Source organism: Oncorhynchus mykiss, chromosome 24 (genome assembly GCF_057628025.1).
Source record: "Oncorhynchus mykiss isolate SJ-2025 chromosome 24, ASM5762802v1, whole genome shotgun sequence".
Classification (NCBI taxonomy): Eukaryota; Metazoa; Chordata; class Actinopteri; order Salmoniformes; family Salmonidae; genus Oncorhynchus; species Oncorhynchus mykiss.
The window spans coordinates 39,510,528-39,533,461 of NC_143045.1; the positions used below are offsets into that span (position 1 = coordinate 39,510,528).

General features: G+C 50.1%; 1 protein-coding gene across 2 annotated transcripts in view; it reads right to left on the reverse strand.

Annotated features, from left to right (window-relative positions):
• Positions 1 to 22,934, reverse strand: part of LOC110503240 (rho guanine nucleotide exchange factor 26) — a 110,639-nt gene that overhangs the window by 6,582 nt on the left and 81,123 nt on the right. For both annotated transcript variants that reach the window (XM_036961332.2, XM_036961333.2), the window contains exon 12: positions 22,382 to 22,591. In XM_036961332.2, coding sequence (XP_036817227.2) covers positions 22,382 to 22,591 — 210 coding nt within the window. The remainder of the gene's footprint in view (positions 1 to 22,381; positions 22,592 to 22,934) is intronic.

Consider the following 22,934-nt stretch of genomic DNA (forward strand, 5'->3'; position numbering starts at 1 on the left):
CATTTTACAACACTTTTCAATACTTTCTGTCTTACTTGTTAGTGAGTCATTTGTCATGTTCCGTGTGGCCAGGAAGAAGAAAAACACAATTTAATTTCAGTTTTACTTTCCTATTTTCCACCATAGCTGATACTGTCAACCCAGAGTCCTGTTTCAACTATCAACAACCTAGGGGCCTGTTTCAACTCACAACAACCCAGGGGCCTGTTTCAACTCACAACAACCCAGAGGCCTGTTTCAACTCACAACAACCCAGGGGCCTGTTTCAACTCACAACAACCATGGGGCCTGTTTCAACTCACAACAACCATGGGGCCTGTTTCAACTCACAACAACCCAGAGGCCTGTTTCAACTCACAACAACCCAGGGGCCTGGTTCAACTCACAACAACCATGGGGCCTGTTTCAACTCACAACAACCATGGGGCCTGTTTCAACTCACAACAACCCAGAGGCCTGTTTCAACTCACAACAACCCAGAGGCCTGTTTCAACTCACAACAACCCAGAGGCCTGTTTCAACTCACAACAACCCAGGGGCCTGTTTCAACTCACAACAACCCAGAGGCCTGTTTCAACTCACAACAACCCAGAGGCCTGTTTCAACTCACAACAACCCAGAGGCCTGTTTCAACTCACAACAACCCAGGGGCCTGTTTCAACTCACAACAACCCAGAGGCCTGTTTCAACTCACAACAACCCAGGGGCCTGTTTCAACTCACAACAACCTCACAGCATCACACACAACAACAACCCAGGGGCCTGTTTCAACTCACAACAACCTCACAGCATCACACACAACAACAACCCAGGGGCCTGTTTCAACTCACAACAACCCAGGGGCCTGTTTCAACTCACAACAACCTCACAGCATCACACACAACAACAACCTCACAGCATCACACACAACAACAACCTCACATCATCACACACAACAACAACCTCACAGCATCACAGACAACAACCTCACAGCATCACACACAACAACAACCCCACAGCATCGGACACACAACAACCTCACAGCATCACACGCAACAACAACCTAAAGGCATCACACACAACAACAATCTCACAGTATCACAGACAACAACAACCTCACAGCATCACACGCAACAACCTCACAGCATCACACACAACAACAACCTCACAGCATCAAAGACAACAACAACCTCACAGCATCACACACAACAACAACCTCACAGCATCACACAAAACAACAATCTCACAGTACCACAGACAACCACAACCTCACAGCATCACACGCAACAACAACCTCACAGCATCACACACAACCAACCTCACAGCATCACACACAACAATCTCACAGCATCACACACAACAACAACCTCACAGCATCACACACAACAACAACCTCACAGCATCACACACAACCAACCTCACAGCATCACACACAACAACCTCACAGCATCACAAACAACAACCTCACAGCATCACACACAACAACAACCTCACAGCATCACACACAACAACAACTTCACAGCATCACAGACAACAATCTCACAGCATCACAGACAACAACCTCACAGCATCACAGACAACAACCTCACAGCATCGCACACAACAACCTCACAGCATCGCACACAACAACAACCTCACAGCATCACACACAACAACCTAACAGCATAACACACAACAACAACCTCACAGCATCAAATACAACAACCTCACAGCATCAAATACAACAACCTCACAGCATCACACACAACAACCTCACAGCATCACACACAACAACCTCACAGCATCACAAAAGCACATTACAACAGAGTAATACACTGATTAAGGAGCTGACCTTTTTCTCCCCCCTCTCCTATCCCCTCCCCCCCACCCGTCTCCTCCCCTCCCCTCTCCCGTCTCCTAATCTCCTCTCCCCCCCGCCCGTCTCCTCCTCTCCCCTCTCCCGTCTCCTCTCCTCTCCCCCCGCCCATCTCCTCCTCTCCCCTCTCCTAATCTCCTCTCCCCCCGCCCGTCTCCTCCTCTCCCCATCTCCCCTCTCCCGTCTCCTAATCTCCTCTCCTCTCCCCCCTGCCCGTCTCCTCCTCTCCCCTCTCCTAATCTCCTCTCCCCCCCGCCCGTCTCCTCCTCTCCCCTCTCCTAATCTCCTCTCCCCCCCGCCTGTCTCCTCCTCTCCCCATCTCCCCTCTCCCGTCTCCTCCTCTCCTCTCCCCCAGCCCGTCTCCTAATCTCCTCTCCTCTCCCCCAGCCCGTCTCCTCCTCTCCCCTCTCCCGTCTCCTCCTCTTCTCCCGTCTCCTCCTCTTCTCACCTCTCCCGTCTCCTCCTCTTCTCACCTCTCCCGTCTACTCCTCTCCCCTCTCCCGTCTCCTTCTCTCCCCTCTCCCCCTCCTCTCCCGTCTCCCTCTCTCCCCTCTCCCTTCTCCTCCTCCTCTCCCGTCTCCTCCTCTCCCCTCTCCTCCCCTCTCCCGTCTCCTCCTCTCCCCTCTCACGTCTCCTCCTCTCCCGTCTCCTCCTCTCCCCTCTCACGTCTCCTCCTCTCCCCTCTCACGTCTCCTCCTCTTCTCACCTCTCCCGTCTACTCCTCTCCCCTCTCCCGTCTCCTTCTCTCCCCTCTCCCTTCTCCTCCTCCTCTCCCCTCTCCCGTCTCCTCCTCTCCCGTCTCACGTCTCCTCCTCTCCCCTCTTACGTCTCCTCCTCCTCTCCCCTCTCCCGTCTCCTCCCCTCCCCTCTCACGTCTCCTCCTCTCCCCTCTCGTCTCCTCCTCTCCCGTCTCCTCCTCCTCTCCCCTCTCACGTCTCCTCCTCCTCTCCCGTCTCCTCCTCTCATGTCTCCTCCTCTCCCCTCTCCTCCTCCTCCTCCTCCTCTCCCCCTCTTCTCCCCTCTCCCGTCTCCTCCTCTTCTCCCCTCTCCTCTCCCGTCTCCTCCTCTTCTCCCCTCTCCTCTCCCGTCTCCTCCTCTTCTCCCCCCCTCTCCCGTCTCCTCCTCTCCCGTCTCAACAGTCAGTCAGTCAGTCACAACACACACTAGACTACAGCTGTATTAGTCAATAAAGGGAGAAATGTGCATGTTCTGTCATCCTGTGAGCTCTCATCCCCCCCCAGTGCTCATCCCTGAGAGGGAGAACAGAGGTGTTTTGATTCAGTTGAACAGGGACAGAGGCTAATTCACGGGAAAGGAACAGAGCAGTCTCTGGTGAATGGAAGGAGGGGCACAGGTCAGGTTTCACCAGGTAACTCTACCTGCCACCTCGCCTGCCCACACCAAAGGAGAGAGGAAGATTTAGAGAAAGAGAGAGGGGGTGGTCAGAGAAAAGGAGAGAGGAAGATTTAGAGAAAGAGAGAGGGGGTGGTCAGAGAAAAGGAGAGAGGAAGATTTAGAGAAAGAGAGAGGGGGTGGTCAGAGAAAAGGAGAGAAATAAACAAACAGGTAGTGATTTATAGAGGACTGAACTAGATTGACGGATAGAGAGAGAAAAAGAAAGCCTGGGTGGAAAGAGAATGAAAACATAGCGAGAGGGAGAGGGGATAGAGGGGGTGGCAGTCTGTCTCACCCCCACCGTGGACAGCCAGCCAGGACCTGTCTCACCCCCACCGTGGACAGCCAGCCAGGACCTGTCTCACCCCCCACCGTGGAAAGGCAGCCAGGACCTGTCTCACCCCCCACCGTGGACAGGCAGCCAGGACCTGTCTCACCCCCCACCGTGGACAGCCAGCCAGGACCTGTCTCACCCTCCACCGTGGACAGCCAGCCAGGACCTGTCTCACCCCCCACCGTGGACAGCCAGCCAGGACCTGTCTCACCCCCCACCGTGGACAGCCAGGACCTGTCTCACCCCCCACCGTGGACAGCCAGGACCTGTCTCACCCCCCACCGTGGACAGCCAGCCAGGACCTGTCTCACCCTCACCATGGACAGCCAGAACCTGTCTCACCCCCACCATGGACAGCCAGGACTGAGTAACTGAGTAACACAGGTCATATATCACACTGCTGGGGGAAAATACACAGGGTTGGTTCCCTGGTCCTCAGGTAAACCTGTACTGAGTAACACAGGTCATATATCACACGTTTCTCAGCGTGACTGAATGTTTGTGCGGCTGTCTGAGTCTAACGGAGATGTGGGAATGACATCTGTTCATTGCTGGCCTTGGCAGTTGGGGGAGCGCGCGCACACACACACACACAGGGTTCCCAAGATAAAACATGCCAGCTGAGGTATCAGGACTATCAAAATACACAACCTCATTCATATATTAGTAAAGGAGCCAATACACACCCTCATTCATAAAGGAGCCAATACACACACATTCCTGTTTGAACACACAGCCGCAAACAGGCATCATGTGTGCACCGCGATTTAATAGTTATGTGTGGAATGGAAGGCACATACCGACAGGTCTCTGGTTAAAACAACCATAAAGCTCTCTCTGTCTGTCTGTGTCTGTGTGTGTGTGTGTGTGTGTGTGTGTGTGTGTGTAGCAGGAGATTCCTTACTTATTTCAAACCTCTTCACCTCTCATTCACCCTAGGAGTTAATACAATATCAGACTGTTCAAGGCTATAGGCTACAAGTCTAAACGTGTCATCACTATATGAAAACTCCACGAGACGAGAATTACAACTATTGTGAGATGTGTGAGACCTGAGTTCAGTAGAGAGACTGGAGAGGACTGACCTGAGTTCAGTAGAGACTGGAGAGGACTGACCTGAGTTCAGTAGAGACTGGAGAGGACTGACCTGAGTTCAGTAGAGAGACTGGAGAGGACTGACCTGAGTTCAGTAGAGAGACTGGAGAGGACTGACCTGAGTTCAGTAGAGAGACTGGAGAGGACTGGCCTGAGTTCAGTAGAGAGACTGGAGAGGACTGACCTGAGTTCAGTAGAGAGACTGGAGAGGACTGACCTGAGTTCAGTAGAGAGACTGGAGAGGACTGACCTGAGTTCAGTAGAGAGACTGGAGAGGACTGACCTGAGTTCAGTAGAGAGACTGGAGAGGACTGACCTGAGTTCAGTAGAGACTGGAGAGGACTGACCTGAGTTCAGTAGAGAGACTGGAGAGGACTGACATGAGTTCAGTAGAGAGACTGGAGAGGACTGACCTGAGTTCAGTAGAGAGACTGGTGAGGACTGACCTGAGTTCAGTAGAGAGACTGGAGAGGACTGACCTGAGTTCAGTAGAGAGACTGGAGAGGACTGACCTGAGTTTAGTAGAGAGACTGGAGAGGACTGACCTGACAATTCAAAACTCCTAACATTCAGACAACACACTGCTCTACCTCTAGCCCAGACCAGGGAACTGCCTCCGGCCCAGACCAGGGAACTGCCTCCGGCCCAGACCAGGGAACTGCCTCCGGCCCAGACCAGGGAACTGCCTCCGGCCCAGACCAGGGAACTGCCTCCGGCCCAGACCAGGGAACTGCCGCCGGCCCAGACCAGGGAACTGCCTCCGGCCCAGACCAGGGAACTGCCTCCGGCCCAGACCAGGGAACTGCCTCCGGCCCAGACCAGGGAACTGCCTCCGGCCCAGACCAGGGAACTGCCTCCAGCCCAGACCAGGGAACTGCCTCCAGCCCAGACCAGGGAACTGACTCCAGCCCAGACCAGGGAACTGCCTCCAGCCCAGACCAGGGAACTGCCTCCAGCCCAGACCAGGGAACAGCCTCTAGCCCAGACCAGGGAACTGCCTCCAGCCCAGACCAGGGAACTGACTCCAGCCCAGACCAGGGAACTGCCTCCAGCCCAGACCAGGGAACTGCCTCCAGCCCAGACCAGGGAACTGCCTCCAGCCCAGACCAGGGAACTGCCTCCAGCCCAGACCAGGAACAGCCTCTAGCCCAGACCAGGGAACAGCCTCTAGCCTAGACCAGGGAACTGCCTCTAGCCCAGACCAGGGCTGGCCAGGGAACTACCTCTAGCCCAGACCAGGGCTGGCCAGGGAACTACCTCCAGCCTAGACCAGGGAACTACCTCTAGCCCAGACCAAGGCTGGCCAGGGAACTACCTCTAGCCCAGAACAGGGCTGGCCAGGGAACTACCTCTAGCCCAGACCAGGGCTGGCCAGGGAACTAGAGGAAACAGAGACAGACAGAGTATCTGAGTAACAGAGACAGAGTATCTGAGTATCTGAGTAACAGAGACAGAGTATCTGAGTATCAGAGACAGACAGAGTATCTGAGTATCAGAGACAGACAGAGTATCTGAGTATCAGAGACAGACAGAGTATCTGAGTATCAGAGACAGACAGAGTATCTGAGTATCAGAGACAGACAGAGTATCTGAGTATCAGAGACAGACAGAGTATCTGAGTATCAGAGACAGACAGAGTATCTGAGTATCAGAGACAGACAGAGTATCTGAGTATCAGAGACAGACAGAGTATCTGAGTATCAGAGACAGACAGAGTATCTGAGTATCAGAGACAGACAGAGTATCTGAGTATCAGAGACAGACAGAGTATCTGAGTATCAGAGACAGACAGAGTATCTGAGTATCAGAGACAGACAGAGTATCTGAGTATCAGAGACAGACAGAGTATCTGAGTATCAGAGACAGACAGAGTATCTGAGTATCAGAGACAGACAGAGTATCTGAGTATCAGAGACAGACAGAGTATCTGAGTATCAGAGACAGACAGAGTATCTGAGTATCAGAGACAGACAGAGTATCTGAGTATCAGAGACAGACAGAGTATCTGAGTATCAGAGACAGACAGAGTATCTGTAGCCTGCAGTGAAAAACATAACAAACAATGACAGAGTGAGAGAGCAACAGCTGTGTGCCAGTCTCATAGTGCAGACAGAGACTCAACACAGAGTCAGTCTGCACACAACAACACTGCTCCAGCTGTCCGTCCTATTTCCTCTCATATGATGTCACTGTGATAGCCAAACTTGCTGACTGACCACCCCAACAGACCCTGGTAGAGAGACAAGCATTGAGCTCTCTCTCTCTCTCTCTCTCTCTCTCTCTCTCTCTCTCTCTCTCTCTCTCTCTCTCTCTCTCTCTCTCTCTCTCTCTCTCTCTCTCTCTCTCTCTCTCTCTCTCTCTCTCTCTCTCTCTCTCTCTCTCTCTCTCTCTCTCTCTCTCTCTCTTCTCTCTCTCTCTCTCTCTCTCTCTCTCTCTCTCTCTCTCTCCTCTCTCTCTCTCTCTCTCTCCTCTCTCTCTCTCTCTCTCTCTCTCTCTCTCTCTCTCTCTCTCTCTCTCTCTCTCTCTCTCTCTCTCTCTCTCTCCTGTCCTACAATAGTGTTTTTCAGCCTCTGTTCTGGCCTATAATAACACACAGTGAAAGACGAGATACAGGCCTCGCTAAAACGTGGAGAGGGGGTGAAGAGAGAGGGATGAAGGGGGGTACGCGGTAGGACGAAGGAGGGAGGTCAGTGTAAATCGTGGGAACATGTCAATTCAACAATGGGGTACTCTGCTAGGCAACCAGTCTCACAACGTGTAGCAACCACTGTAACAATGGGCTGGTCGCCGAGGGGGGATCTCTAACCCAGATCATACACTAGGCTACTACAGGGAGTGGTAAACAGCTCAAAACACACACACACACACACACACACAATAAATAGTACTTTTAAAGCCAGGAAGAAAAATAAATGACAATGATATATTTGACTTTGTACTGACTGAATGCTAAGTTAAGGACAGAACAGATCTGACTGCAACTTCAATTAGCTCGGAGGTGTGAAGTGAGAGGTGTCAAAGCCCTTGAGCCCAACAACGACAGGAGAGTTTCCCAGCCTCCCCTCACCCACCCAAACGCACAGGCCTTTGAAGGCCTCCTCTCAATCTCCCACAATACAACAGCCACAGGACCAGTTTGTTAGGACGTTGTAAAGGACCATTCACTGAAACTGATATATCTAGCTAACCTCCTTTTGTACATGGGGGGGGGGGGGGGGGGGGGGGGAAAGGGGGACAGAGACTTGTTAGCTAGCTAGGTGGGATTTTCTACAAGGAATCTGCCTCCCGAAAAAAGCTTCTCCCAAGCAGATACTGCACTGTTCACCGTCTGCCCTGGTCTGTCTCCCCTGTCTGGTACTGGTACCCCCACCACACTCCCCCCTCTCTCCCTGGTCTGTCTCCCCTGTCTGGTACAGGTACCCCCACCACACTCCCCCCTCTCTCCCTGGTCTGTCTCCCCTGTCTGGTACAGGTACCTCCACCACACTCCCCCCTCTCTCCCTGGCCTGTCTCCCCTGTCTGGTACAGGTACCCCCACCACACTCCCCCCTCTCTCCCTGGCCTGTCTCCCCTGTCTGTTACAGGTACCTCCACCACACTCACCCCTCTCTCCCTGGCCTGTCTCCCCTGTCTGGTACAGGTACCCCCACCACACTCCCCCCTCTCTCCCTGGCCTGTCTCCCCCTGTCAGGTACAGGTACCCCCATCATTCACATCCAGCACACACACACACACACTTACACACACCGCAGACTTTGGAAGGGTCTGAATTTTAGATAGGTTAATTAACTTGTGAAGCTTATTATGTGCGTCTATTCAGAAACTAGGCGGCAGGCGGCAGGTAGCCTAGTGGTTAGAGTGTTGGGCCAGTAACCAGCAGGTAGCCTAGTGGTTAGAGTGTTGGGCCAGTAACCAGCAGGTAGCCAAGTGGTTAGAGTGTTGGGCCAGTAACCAGCAGGTAGCCTAGTGGTTAGAGTGTTGGGCCAGTAACCAGCAGGTAGCCAAGTGGTTAGAGTGTTGGGCCAGTAACCAGCAGGTAGCCTAGTGGTTAGAGTGTTGGGCCAGTAACCAGCAGGTAGCCAAGTGGTTAGAGTGTTGGGCCAGTAACCAGCAGGTAGCCTAGTGGTTAGAGTGTTGGGCCAGTAACCAGCAGGTAGCCAAGTGGTTAGAGTGCTGGGCCAGTAACCAGCAGGGAGACTAGTGGTTAGAGTGTTGGGCCAGTAACCAGCAGGTAGCCAAGTGGTTAGAGTGTTGGGCCAGTAACCAGCAGGTAGCCTAGTGGTTAGAGTGTTGGGCCAGTAACCAGCAGGTAGCCAAGTGGTTAGAGTGTTGGGCCAGTAACCAGCAGGTAGCCTAGTGGTTAGAGTGTTGGGCCAGTAACCAGCAGGTAGCCAAGTGGTTAGAGTGCTGGGCCAGTAACCAGCAGGGAGACTAGTGGTTAGAGTGTTGGGCCAGTAACCAGCAGGTAGCCTAGTGGTTAGTGTTGGGCCAGTAACCAGCAGGTAGCCTAGTGGTTAGAGTGTTGGGCCAGTAACCAGCAGGGAGACTAGTGGTTAGTGTTGGGCCAGTAACCAGCAGGTAGCCTAGTGGTTAGTGTTGGGCCAGTAACCAGCAGGTAGCCTAGTGGTTAGTGTTGGGCCAGTAACCAGCAGGTATCCTAGTGGTTAGTGTCGGGCCAGTAACCAGCAGGGAGACTAGTGGTTAGTGTTGGGCCAGTAACCAGCAGGTAGCCTAGTGGTTAGTGTTGGGCCAGTAACCAGCAGGTAGCCTAGTGGTTAGTGTTGGGCCAGTAACCAGCAGGTATCCTAGTGGTTAGTGTTGGGCCAGTAACCAGCAGGGAGACTAGTGGTTAGTGTTGGGCCAGTAGCCAGCAGGTAGCCTAGTGGTTAGTGTTGGGCCAGTAACCAGCAGGTAGCCTAGTGGTTAGTGTTGGGCCAGTAACCAGCAGGTAGCCTAGTGGTTAGAGCGTTGGGCCAGTAACCAGCAGGTAGCCTAGTGGTTAGTGTTGAGCCAGTAACCAGCAGGTAGTCTAGTGGTTAGAGTGTTGGGCCAGTAACCAGCAGGTAGCCTAGTGGTTAGAGTGTTGGGCCAGTAACCAGCAGGTAGCCTAGTGGTTAGAGTGTTGGGCCAGTAACCAGCAGGTAGTCTAGTGGTTAGAGTATTGTGCCAGTAACCAGCAGGTAGCCAAGTGGTTAGTGTTGGGCCAGTAACCAGCAGGGAGACTAGTGGTTAGAGTGTTGGGTCAGTAACCAGCAGGTAGCCTAGTGGTTAGAGTGTTGGGCCAGTAACCAGCAGGTAGCCTAGTGGTTAGAGTGTTGGGCCAGTAACCAGCAGGTAGCCAAGTGGTTAGAGTGTTGGGCCAGTAACCAGCAGGTAGCCTAGTGGTTAGAGTGTTGGGCCAGTAACCAGAAGGTAGCCTAGTGGTTAGAGTGTTGGGCCAGTAACCAGCAGGTAGCCAAGTGGTTAGAGTGCTGGGCCAGTAACCAGCAGGGAGACTAGTGGTTAGAGTGTTGGGCCAGTAACCAGCAGGTAGCCTAGTGGTTAGAGTGTTGGGCCAGTAACCAGCAGGTAGCCAAGTGGTTAGAGTGCTGGGCCAGTAACCAGCAGGGAGACTAGTGGTTAGAGTGTTGGGCCAGTAACCAGCAGGTAGCCAAGTGGTTAGAGTGTTGGGCCAGTAACCAGCAGGTAGCCTAGTGGTTAGAGTGTTGGGCCAGTAACCAGCAGGTAGCCAAGTGGTTAGAGTGCTGGGCCAGTAACCAGCAGGGAGACTAGTGGTTAGAGTGTTGGGCCAGTAACCAGCAGGTAGCCTAGTGGTTAGTGTTGGGCCAGTAACCAGCAGGTAGCCTAGTGGTTAGAGTGTTGGGCCAGTAACCAGCAGGGAGACTAGTGGTTAGTGTTGGGCCAGTAACCAGCAGGTAGCCTAGTGGTTAGTGTTGGGCCAGTAACCAGCAGGTAGCCTAGTGGTTAGTGTTGGGCCAGTAACCAGCAGGTATCCTAGTGGTTAGTGTCGGGCCAGTAACCAGCAGGGAGACTAGTGGTTAGTGTTGGGCCAGTAACCAGCAGGTAGCCTAGTGGTTAGTGTTGGGCCAGTAACCAGCAGGTAGCCTAGTGGTTAGTGTTGGGCCAGTAACCAGCAGGTATCCTAGTGGTTAGTGTTGGGCCAGTAACCAGCAGGGAGACTAGTGGTTAGTGTTGGGCCAGTAGCCAGCAGGTAGCCTAGTGGTTAGTGTTGGGCCAGTAACCTGCAGGTAGCCTAGTGGTTAGAGCGTTGGGCCAGTAACCAGCAGGTAGCCTAGTGGTTAGTGTTGAGCCAGTAACCAGCAGGTAGTCTAGTGGTTAGAGTGTTGGGCCAGTAACCAGCAGGTAGCCTAGTGGTTAGAGTGTTGGGCCAGTAACCAGCAGGTAGCCTAGTGGTTAGAGTGTTGGGCCAGTAACCAGCAGGTAGTCTAGTGGTTAGAGTATTGTGCCAGTAACCAGCAGGTAGCCAAGTGGTTAGTGTTGGGCCAGTAACCAGCAGGTAGCCTAGTGGTTAGAGTGTTGGGCCAGTAACCAGCAGGTAGCCTAGTGGTTAGAGTATTGGGCCAGTAACCAGCAGGTAGCCTAGTGGTTAGAGTGTTGGGCCAGTAACCAGCAGGTAGCCTAGTGGTTAGAGTGTTGGGCCAGTAACCAGCAGGTAGCCAAGTGGTTAGAGTGTTGGGCCAGTAACCAGCAGGTAGCCTCGTGGTTAGAGTGTTGGGCCAGTAACCAGCAGGTAGCCAAGTGGTTAGTGTTGGGCCAGTAACCAGCAGGTAGCCAAGTGGTTAGAGTGTTGGGCCAGTAACCAGCAGGTAGCCAAGTGGTTAGTGTTGGGCCAGTAACCAGCAGGTAGCCTAGTGGTTAGAGTGTTGGGCCAGTAACCAGCAGGTAGCCTAGTGGTTAGAGTATTGGGCCAGTAACCAGCAGGTAGCCTAGTGGTTAGAGTGTTGGGCCAGTAACCAGCAGGTAGCCTAGTGGTTAGAGTGTTGGGCCAGTAACCAGCAGGTAGCCAAGTGGTTAGAGTGTTGGGCCAGTAACCAGCAGGTAGCCTCGTGGTTAGAGTGTTGGGCCAGTAACCAGCAGGTAGCCAAGTGGTTAGTGTTGGGCCAGTAACCAGCAGGTAGCCAAGTGGTTAGAGTGTTGGGCCAGTAACCAGCAGGTAGCCAAGTGGTTAGTGTTGGGCCAGTAACCAGCAGGTAGCCAAGAGGTTAGAGTGTTGGGCCAGTAACCAGCAGGTAGCCTAGTGGTTAGAGCATTGGACTAGTAACCGAAAGGTTGCTGGATCAAATCCCCGAGCTGACAAGGTAAAAATCTGTCGTTCTGCCCCTGAACAGGCAGTTAACCCACTGTTCCCTGGTAGGCCGTTATTGAAAATAAGAATTTGTTCTTAATTGACTTCCTTAGTTAAATAAAGGTTGAATAAAAACATTAAAACATTTTTTTAGTAAGTATCAATTTATATTTATTTAAGACTTTTATGGCCTACTGGACTCATAGACATGTACTTTCTCAAGTTATCTTGTTGGGGCGAGTGACTCCTTGAAGCCCCAAGCCATTAATATTTAATTTTTTTGTTGTTGAATTTGACCCCTTTTTCTCCCCAATTTCATGGTATCCAATTATTAGTAGTTACTATCTTGTCTCATCGCTACAACTCCCGTACGGACTCGGGAGAGACGAAGGTTGAAAGCCATGCGTCCTCCGATACACAACCCAACCAAGCCGCACTGCTTCTTAACACAGCGCGCATCCAACCCGGAAGCCAGCCGCACCAATGTGTCGGAGGAAACACCATGCACCAGGCGACCTTGGTTAGCGTGCACTGTGCCCGGCCCGCCACAGGAGTCGCTAGTGCGCGATGAGACAAGGATATCCCAACCGGCCAAACCCTCCCTAACCCGGACAACGCTAGGCCAATTGTGCCTCGCCCCATGGACCAAATACTTTTGGGCATGTAGTGTATATCTGTAGTGTATATCTGTAGTGTATATCTGTAGTGTATATCTGTAGTGTATATCTGTAGTGTATATCTGTAGTGTATATCTGTAGTGTATATCTGTAGTATATATCTGTAGTCTATATCTGTAGTGTATTTCTGTAGTGTATATCTGTAGTGTATATCTGTAGTGTATATCTGTAGTGTATATCTGTAGTATATATCTGTAGTGTATATCTGTAGTATATATCTGTAGTGTATATCTGTAGTGTATATCTGTAGTCTATATCTGTAGTGTATATCTGTAGTCTATATCTGTAGTGTATATCTGTAGTCTATATCTGTAGTGTATATCTGTAGTGTATATCTGTAGTGTATATCTGTAGTGTATATCTGTAGTGTATATCTGTAGTGTATATCTGTAGTGTATTTCTGTAGTGTATATCTGTAGTGTATATCTGTAGTGTATATCTGTAGTCTATATCTGTAGTGTATATCTGTAGTGTATATCTGTAGTGTATATCTGTAGTGTATATCTGTAGTCTATATCTGTAGTGTATTTCTGTAGTGTATATCTGTAGTGTATATCTGTAGTATATATCTGTAGTGTATATCTGTAGTGTATATCTGTAGTGTATATCTGTAGTGTATATCTGTAGTGTATATCTGTAGTGTATATCTGTAGTGTATATCTGTAGTGTATATCTGTAGTCTATATCTGTAGTGTATTTCTGTAGTGTATATCTGTAGTGTATATCTGTAGTGTATATCTGTAGTGTATATCTGTAGTGTATATCTGTAGTGTATATCTGTAGTGTATATCTGTAGTGTATATCTGTAGTGTATATCTGTAGTGTATATTTGTAGTGTATATCTGTAGTGTATATCTGTAGTGTATATCTGTAGTGTATATCTGTAGTGTATATCTGTAGTGTATATCTGTAGTGTATATCTGTAGTGTATATCTGTAGTGTATATTTGCTACTGCTCAACAACAATAAAAACTCAGGCGACCAACAGCCTATCGACCAAACAATCGACCAGTCTAATAATTGGATGCAGATTCGTTTAGCTAAGAGGCCTTTGACTAGTAGATGAAGTTAATGTTATGTTTATGCTAGGTGTCTACAGAGGTAAGAGCTGTAGAGAATGTGATTCAGAAGGGAGGTTTACCTAAACAGATAGAGGAATGAGGGAGATCTGGCCTTGTAGTGTGTGTGTGTGTGTGTGTGTGTGTGTGTGTGTGTGTGTGTGTGTGTGTGTGTCGGCAAACGCGTGCTGACAAAGGAAGTAAACTGAACACGCCCTTTAAATAAAGACCAGTAATTGGCAGGCGTCTGTGTGTGAGTGAGACACGACTAAAGGTCTACAGCCAGGACAAGAACCAGAGACAGAGGGGGGGAGAAAGAGAGAGAGAGAGAGAGACGGTAGGCTTCAAGGGGACTCCTACAGCACGTACACCTATAGCTCATCTCTTGGCAGTAGTACTGTAGATTACTTTATCACTGACCTCAACCCAGAGTCTCTCAAGAGCGTTCACAGTCAGCTCACTGACACCCCTATCAGACCACAGCAAAATCCTAGACAACTTCCTGGACAAAATGTTTCCCTGCAATAGTGAAGGTGTAAACTTAGCAGTAGAAACGGTATATTTGACATAGCAGCTAACATATCAAATTCAAAAGGAAAACCTAAGAAAATTAACAGCAATTAGAAACGATGAAGAGAGCAAAAAAACTAAAGAAAGAAATTGAGAAAACTATCTAACCAAAAACAAACAACCAGAACTAACCCAAATGAGAGAATGGTTGTGGGTGATGTAAAACTACTGCCCAAAATAATCCAAATAGACTGCTATGACATTGCAAAGTGGTTAGAGCGTTGGGCCTGTAACCGAAAGGTTGCTGGATCGAATCCCCGAACTGACAAGGTAAAATCTGTCATTCTGCCCTTGAGCAGTGAAAACACTGGTCCCCTGGTGCCAAAGACTTGGATGTTGATGAAGGCAGCCCCCCCCCCCCCCACACCTCTCTGATTCAGAGGGTTTGCGCTAAATGCGTGAGGCACATTTCAGTTGTACAACTGACTACGTATCCCCCTTGTCCCTCCCCCTTGTCCCTCTCCTTGTCCCTCCCCCTTGTCCCTCTCCTTGTCCCTGTCACTCTCCTTGTTCCTCTCCCTCTCCCTGTCCCTCTCCTTTGTCCCTGTCCCTCTCCTTGTTCCTCTCCCTCTCCTTGTTCCTCTCCCTCTCCCTTGTCTCTCTCCCTTGTCTCTCTCCCTTGTCTCTCTCCCTTGTCTCTCTCCCTTGTCTCTCTCCCTTGTCTCTCTCCCTTGTCTCTCTCCCTTGTCCCTCTCCCTTGTCCCTCTCCCTTGTCCCTCTCCCTTGTCCCTGTCCCTCTCCTTGTCCCTGTCACCCTCCTTGTTCCTCTCCCTCTCCCTGTCCCTCTCCTTGTCCCTCTCCCTCTCCTTGTTCCTTGTCCCTCTCCCTGCCCATCTCCCTGTCCTTCTCCCTCTCCCTCTCCTTGTTCCCCTCCTTGTCCCTCTCCTTCTCCTTTTCCCTCTCCTTGTCCCTGTCCCTCTCCTTTGTCCCTCTCATTTGTCCCTCTCCCTTGTCCCTCTCCCTTGTCTCTCTCCCTTGTCTCTCTCCCTTGTCTCTCTCCCTTGTCTCTCTCCCTTGTCCCTCTCCCTTGTCCCTCTCCCTTGTCCCTCTCCCTTGTCCCTCTCCCTTGTCCCTCTCCCTTGTCCCTCTCCCTTGTCCCTCTCCCTTGTCTCTCTCCCTTGTCCCTCTCCTTGTCCCTGTCACCCTCCTTGTTCCTCTCCCTCTCCCTCTCCCTCTCCTTGTTCCTGTCCCTCTCCTTGTCCCTCTCCCTGTCCCTCTCCTTGTCCCTCTCCCTGTCCCTCTCCCTGTCCCTCTCCTTGTCCCTCTCCCTGCCCATCTCCCTGTCCTTCTCCCTCTCCCTCTCCTTGTTCCTCTCCTTGTCCCTCTCTCTCCCTTGTCTCTCTCCCTTGTCCCTCTCCCTTGTCCCTCTCCCTTGTCCCTCTCCCTTGTCCCTCTCCCTTGTCCCTCTCCCTTGTCCCTCTCCCTTGTCTCTCTCCCTTGTCCCTCTCCTTGTCCCTGTCACCCTCCTTGTTCCTCTCCCTCTCCCTCTCCCTCTCCTTGTTCCTGTCCCTCTCCTTGTCCCTCTCCCTGTCCCTCTCCTTGTCCCTCTCCCTGTCCCTCTCCCTGTCCCTCTCCTTGTCCCTCTCCCTGCCCATCTCCCTGTCCTTCTCCCTCTCCCTCTCCCTGTCCCTCTCCCTGTATAGTCAGTGTTTGCGGGGTAAACATTATTCCATTACAGACAGGAATGTAAAAGGCAAGCTCAGCTGTTTTCTACTGTGGGTCATTACCCTGAGAGTCTTAATGAGGTGAGGAGGGAAGGCTATAGACTCTGATACCAGGGGACTTTGATCAGTGTGTGAGTGTGTGAGTGAGAGAGAGAGCTGGTCCTGGGGCTCTAGTCACAAACACACCCCACAGAGCCCCAGGACAGCAGCACAATTAGACCCAACCAAATCATGAGAAAACAAAAGATAATTACTTGACACATTGGAAAGAATTAACAAAAAAACTGAGCAAACTAGAATGCTATTTGGCCCTAAACAGAGAGTACACAGAGGCAGAATACCTGACCACTGTGACTGACCCAAACTTAAGGAAAGCTTTGACTATGTACAGACTTAGTGAGCATAGCCTTGCTATTGAGAAAGGCCGCCGTAGGCAGACATGGCTCTCAAGAGAAGACAGGCTATGCGCTCACTGCCCACAAAATTAGGTGGAAACTGAGCTGCACTTCCTAACCTCCTGCCAAATGTATGACCATATTAGAGAGACATATTTCCCTCAGATTACACAGATCCACAAAGAATTAGAAAACAAACCCAATTTTAATAAACTCCCATATCTACTGGGTGAAATTCCACAGTGTGCCATCACAGCAGCAAGATTTGTGACCTGTTGCCACAAGAAAAGGGCAACCAGTGAAGAACAAACAACATTGTAAATACAACCCATATTTATACTTATTTATTTTCCCTTATGTACTTTAACTATTTGTACATCATTACAACACTGTATATATAATATGACATTTGAAATGTCTTTATTCTGTTGGAACTGTTGTGAGTGTAATGTCTACTGTTTATTTTATATTGTTTACTTCACTTTTGTATATTATCTACCTCACTTGCTTTGGCAATGTTAACACGTGTTTAACATGCCAATAAAGCCCCTTGAATTGAATTGAGAGAAAGAAAATGGGTCTCTATAGAGTGAGCGCAGACTTTGATCTGAGTGAGGCCTGCCTCTGACGCCCATCCCATCAGATGTACTGAGGGACATAAACAAACATGTTTCTGATGGAACACACACACACACATGCCCACACACTCCCAGGGGACATCATATTTGACCCCACCTGACAGAAGGGTGACGTGATAACAGGAAAATATGTAGAAAACAAAGACAGGAGACAGACAGCAGGAGAGAAAGACAGGAGAGACAGACAGCAGGATAGAAAGACAGGAGAGAGACAGACAGCAGGATAGAAAGACAGGAGAGAGACAGACAGCAGGATAGAACGACAGGAGAGACAGACAGCAGGATGGAAAGACAGGAGAGAGACAGACAGCAGGATGGAAAGACAGGAGAGAGACAGACAGCAGGATAGAAAGACAGGAGAGACAGACAGCAGGATAGAAAGACAGGAGAGAGACAGACAGCAGGAGAGAAAGACAGGAGAGACAGACAGCAGGATGGAAAGACAGGAGAGAGACAGACAGCAGGAGAGAAAGACAGCAGAGAGACAGACAGCAGGAGAGAAAGACAGGAGAGACAGACATCAGGAGAGCAAGACAGGAGAGAGACAGACAGCAGGATAGAAAGACAGGAGAGACAGACAGCAGGAGAGCAAGACAGGAGAGAGACAGACAGCAGGAGAGCAAGACAGGAGAGAGACAGACAGCAGGATACAAAGACAGGAGAGACAGACAGCAGGATAGAAAGACAGTAGAGAGACAGACAGCAGGAGAGAAAGACAGGAGAGAGACAGACATGAGAGAGACAGACAGCAGGAGAGAAAGACAGGAGACAGACAGCAGGATAGAAAGACAGGAGAGAGACAGACAGCAGGAGAGAAAGACAGGAGACAGACAGCAGGAGAGAAAGACAGGAGAGACAGACAGCAGGATGGAAAGACAGGAGAGAGACAGACAGCAGGAGAGAAAGACAGCAGGAGAGAAAGACAGGAGAGACAGACAGCAGGAGAGCAAGACAGGAGAGAGACAGACAGCAGGATAGAAAGACAGGAGAGACAGACAGCAGGAGAGCAAGACAGGAGAGAGACAGAGAGCAGGAGAGCAAGACAGGAGAGAGACAGACAGCAGGATAGAAAGACAGGAGAGAGACAGACAGCAGGAGAGAAAGACAGGAGAGAGACAGACAGCAGGAGAGAAAGACAGGAGAGAGACAGACAGCAGGATAGAAAGACAGGAGAGAGACAGACAGCAGGATAGAAAGACAGGAGACAGACAGCAGGATAGAAAGACAGGAGACAGACAGCAGGAGAGAAAGACAGGAGAAACAGACAGCAGGATACAAAGACAGGAGAGACAGACAGCAGGAGAGAAAGACAGGAGAGAGACAGCAGGATAGAAAGACAGGAGAGCGACAGACAGCAGGAGAGAAAGACAGCAGAGAGAGAGACAGCAGGATAGAAAGACAGCAGAGAGACAGACAGCAGAATAGACAGACAGGAGAGAGACAGACAGCAGGATAGAAAGACAGGAGAGATAGACAGCAGGATAGAAAGACAGGAGAGAGACAGCAGGATAGAAAGACAGGAGAGACAGACAGCAGAAGAGAAAGACAGGAGAGACAGACAGCAGGATAGAAAGACAGGAGAGAGACAGACAGCAGGATACAAAGACAGGAGAGAGACAGACAGCATGATAGAAAGACAGGAGAGAGACAGACAGCAGGATAGAAAGACAGGAGAGACAGACAGCAGGATAGAAAGACAGGAGAGAGACAGTAGGATAGAAAGACAGGAGAGAGACAGACAGCAGAAGAGAAAGACAGGAAAGACAGACAGCAGGATACAAAGACAGGAGAGAGACAGACAGCAGGAGAGAAAGACAGGAGAGAGACAGACAGCAGGATAGAAAGACAAGAGAGAGACAGACAGCAGGATAGAAAGACAGGAGAGACAGACAGCAGGATACAAAGACAGGAGAGACAGACAGCAGGATAGAAAAACAGGGGAGACAGACAGCAGGTTAGAATGACAGGGGAGACAGACAGCAGGATAGAAAGACAGCAGAGACAGACAGCAGGATAGAAAGACAGACAGCAGGATAGAAAGACAGACAGCAGGATAGAAAGACAGACAGCAGGATAGAAAGACAGGAGAGAGACAGACAGCAGGATAGAAAGACAGGAGAGAGACAGACAGCAGGATAGAAAGACAGGAGAGAGACAGACAGCAGGATAGAAAGACAGGAGAGAGACAGACAGCAGGATAGAAAGACAGGAGAGAGACAGACAGCAGGACAGAAAGACAGGAGAGAGACAGACAGCAGGACAGAAAGACAGGAGACAGACAGACAGCAGGACAGAAAGACAGGAGAGAGACAGACAGCAGAACAGAAAGACAGGAGAGAGAGACAGACAGCAGGATAGAAAGACAGAAGAGAGACAGACAGCAGGATACAAAGACAGGAGAGAGACAGACAACAGGATAGAAAGACAGGAGAGAGACAGACAGCAGGATAGAAAGACAGGAGAGAGACAGACAGCAGGATAGAAAGACAGGAGAGAGACAGACAGCAGGATAGAAAGACAGGAGAGACAGACAGCAGGATAGAAAGACAGACAGCAGGAGAGAAAGACAGGAGAGAGACAGACAGCAGGATAGAAAGACAGGAGAGAGACAGACAGCAGGATAGAAAGACAGGAGAGAGACAAACAGCAGGATAGTAAGACAGGAGAGACCGACAGCAGGATAGAACGACAGACAGCAGGAGAGAAAGACAGGAGACAGACAGCAGGATAGAAAGACAGGAGAGAGAGACAGACAGCAGGATAGAAAGACAGGAGAGACAGACAGCAGGATAGAAATATACGAGAGACAGACAGCAGGACAGAAAGACAGACAGCAGGATAGAAAGATAGGAGAGACAGACAGGATAGAAAGACAGGAGAGACAAACAGCAGGAGAGAAAGACAGACAGCAGGATAGAAAGATAGGAGAGAGAGAAAGCAAGATAGAAAGACAGGAGAGAGAGAAAGCAAGATAGAAAGACAGGAGAGAGACAGACAGCAGGATAGAAAGACAGGAGAGACAGACAGCAGGACAGAAAGCAGGATAGAAAGACAGGAGAGACAGACAGGATAGAAAGACAGGAGAGACAAACAGCAGGAGAGAAAGACAGACAGCAGGATAGAAAGACAGGAGAGACAGACAGCAGGATACAAAGACAGGAGAGACAGACAGCAGGATACAAAGACAGGAGAGACAGACAGCAGGATAGAAAGACAGGAGAGACAGACAGCAGGATAGAAAGACAGGAGAGACAGACAGCAGGACAGAAAGCAGGATAGAAAGACAGGAGAGACAGACAGCAGGATAGAAAGACAGGAGAGAGACAGTAGGATAGAAAGACAGGAGAGAGACAGACAGCAGAAGAGAAAGACAGGAAAGACAGACAGCAGGATACAAAGACAGGAGAGAGACAGACAGCAGGAGAGAAAGACAGGAGAGAGACAGACAGCAGGATAGAAAGACAAGAGAGAGACAGACAGCAGGATAGAAAGACAGGAGAGACAGACAGCAGGATACAAAGACAGGAGAGACAGACAGCAGGATAGAAAAACAGGGGAGACAGACAGCAGGTTAGAATGACAGGGGAGACAGACAGCAGGATAGAAAGACAGCAGAGACAGACAGCAGGATAGAAAGACAGACAGCAGGATAGAAAGACAGACAGCAGGATAGAAAGACAGACAGCAGGATAGAAAGACAGGAGAGAGACAGACAGCAGGATAGAAAGACAGGAGAGAGACAGACAGCAGGATAGAAAGACAGGAGAGAGACAGACAGCAGGATAGAAAGACAGGAGAGAGACAGACAGCAGGATAGAAAGACAGGAGAGAGACAGACAGCAGGACAGAAAGACAGGAGAGAGACAGACAGCAGGACAGAAAGACAGGAGACAGACAGACAGCAGGACAGAAAGACAGGAGAGAGACAGACAGCAGAACAGAAAGACAGGAGAGAGAGACAGACAGCAGGATAGAAAGACAGAAGAGAGACAGACAGCAGGATACAAAGACAGGAGAGAGACAGACAACAGGATAGAAAGACAGGAGAGAGACAGACAGCAGGATAGAAAGACAGGAGAGAGACAGACAGCAGGATAGAAAGACAGGAGAGAGACAGACAGCAGGATAGAAAGACAGGAGAGACAGACAGCAGGATAGAAAGACAGACAGCAGGAGAGAAAGACAGGAGAGAGACAGACAGCAGGATAGAAAGACAGGAGAGAGACAGACAGCAGGATAGAAAGACAGGAGAGAGACAAACAGCAGGATAGTAAGACAGGAGAGACCGACAGCAGGATAGAACGACAGACAGCAGGAGAGAAAGACAGGAGACAGACAGCAGGATAGAAAGACAGGAGAGAGACAGACAGCAGGATAGAAAGACAGGAGAGACAGACAGCAGGATAGAAATATACGAGAGACAGACAGCAGGACAGAAAGACAGACAGCAGGATAGAAAGATAGGAGAGACAGACAGGATAGAAAGACAGGAGAGACAAACAGCAGGAGAGAAAGACAGACAGCAGGATAGAAAGATAGGAGAGAGAGAAAGCAAGATAGAAAGACAGGAGAGAGAGAAAGCAAGATAGAAAGACAGGAGAGAGACAGACAGCAGGATAGAAAGACAGGAGAGACAGACAGCAGGACAGAAAGCAGGATAGAAAGACAGGAGAGACAGACAGGATAGAAAGACAGGAGAGACAAACAGCAGGAGAGAAAGACAGACAGCAGGATAGAAAGACAGGAGAGACAGACAGCAGGATACAAAGACAGGAGAGACAGACAGCAGGATACAAAGACAGGAGAGACAGACAGCAGGATAGAAAGACAGGAGAGACAGACAGCAGGATAGAAAGACAGGAGGGACAGACAGCAGGATAGAAAGACAGGAGGGACAGACAGCAGGATAGAAAGACAGGAGAGACAGACAGCAGGATAGAAAGACAGGAGGGACAGACAGCAGGATAGAAAGACAGGAGACAGACAGCAGGAGAGAACCTCAGTGGCTTCTGATGGTGAAGACATAAGACTCAGATAGGACCTAGCTCACAGAGAGAGAGAGAAAGAGAAAGAGGAGAAAAAGAGAGAGCGAGAGAGAAAAAGAGAGAGAGAGAGGGAGAGAGAGGAAAAGAGAGAGAGAGAGAAAGAGAGAAAAAGAGAGAGGAGAAAAAAAGAGAGAGAGAGAGGGAGAGAGAGAGAGAAAGAGAGAAAAAGAGAGAGGAGAAAAAAAGAGAGAGAGAGAGGGAGAGGGAGAAAAAGAGAGAGAGAAAAAGAGACCCTTATAGGACCCAGCTCAGAGAGAAGGACCCATATAGAACCCAGCTCAGAGAGAAGGACCCAGATCGGAGAAATAGAGAGGAAAACAAACACAGATACACAACGGTCAAGGGTCGCACACTAGAAGGTGACACTTACATTAGCTCCACCCCCAGGACCATGGGCACCTTGTCTCCGGAATGGTTGCTACGGAAACGCAGGCGGAAGAGGTGGCTGGCCCCGGGATGCCGTGATGTCAGCATTCCAGCGGTGGTTCTGATGGGTGATAGGTTGATATCCTGAGCCTGGCAGGGTCCCACCCAGATATGGTCCCTCAGAGCATAGTCTATCACTGCATAGCTGTCTTCACTGAGGGAGGGGGAGAGAGGAGGGAGGGAGGGCGAGAAGGAGAGAGAGGGAAGAAGAGGGAGAGAGGGAGGGTGGCAGAGCAGAGGGAGAGCAGAGGGAGAGAGACATCAATTAGCCCCACAACTGAAACACCTCTACCACAATTCAGTCCCTGCTTTACTTCCTGGTAGTAATTAGGTAGTGTTTGCTGTCGGGCTGGGATTTGCCAGGGACCCAATGATACGATATTATCACGACACTTAGGTGCTGATACAATATGTATTGTGATTCTGATGATTCTATATGTATTGTGATTCTGATGATTCTATATGTATTGTGATTCTGATGATTCTATATGTATTGT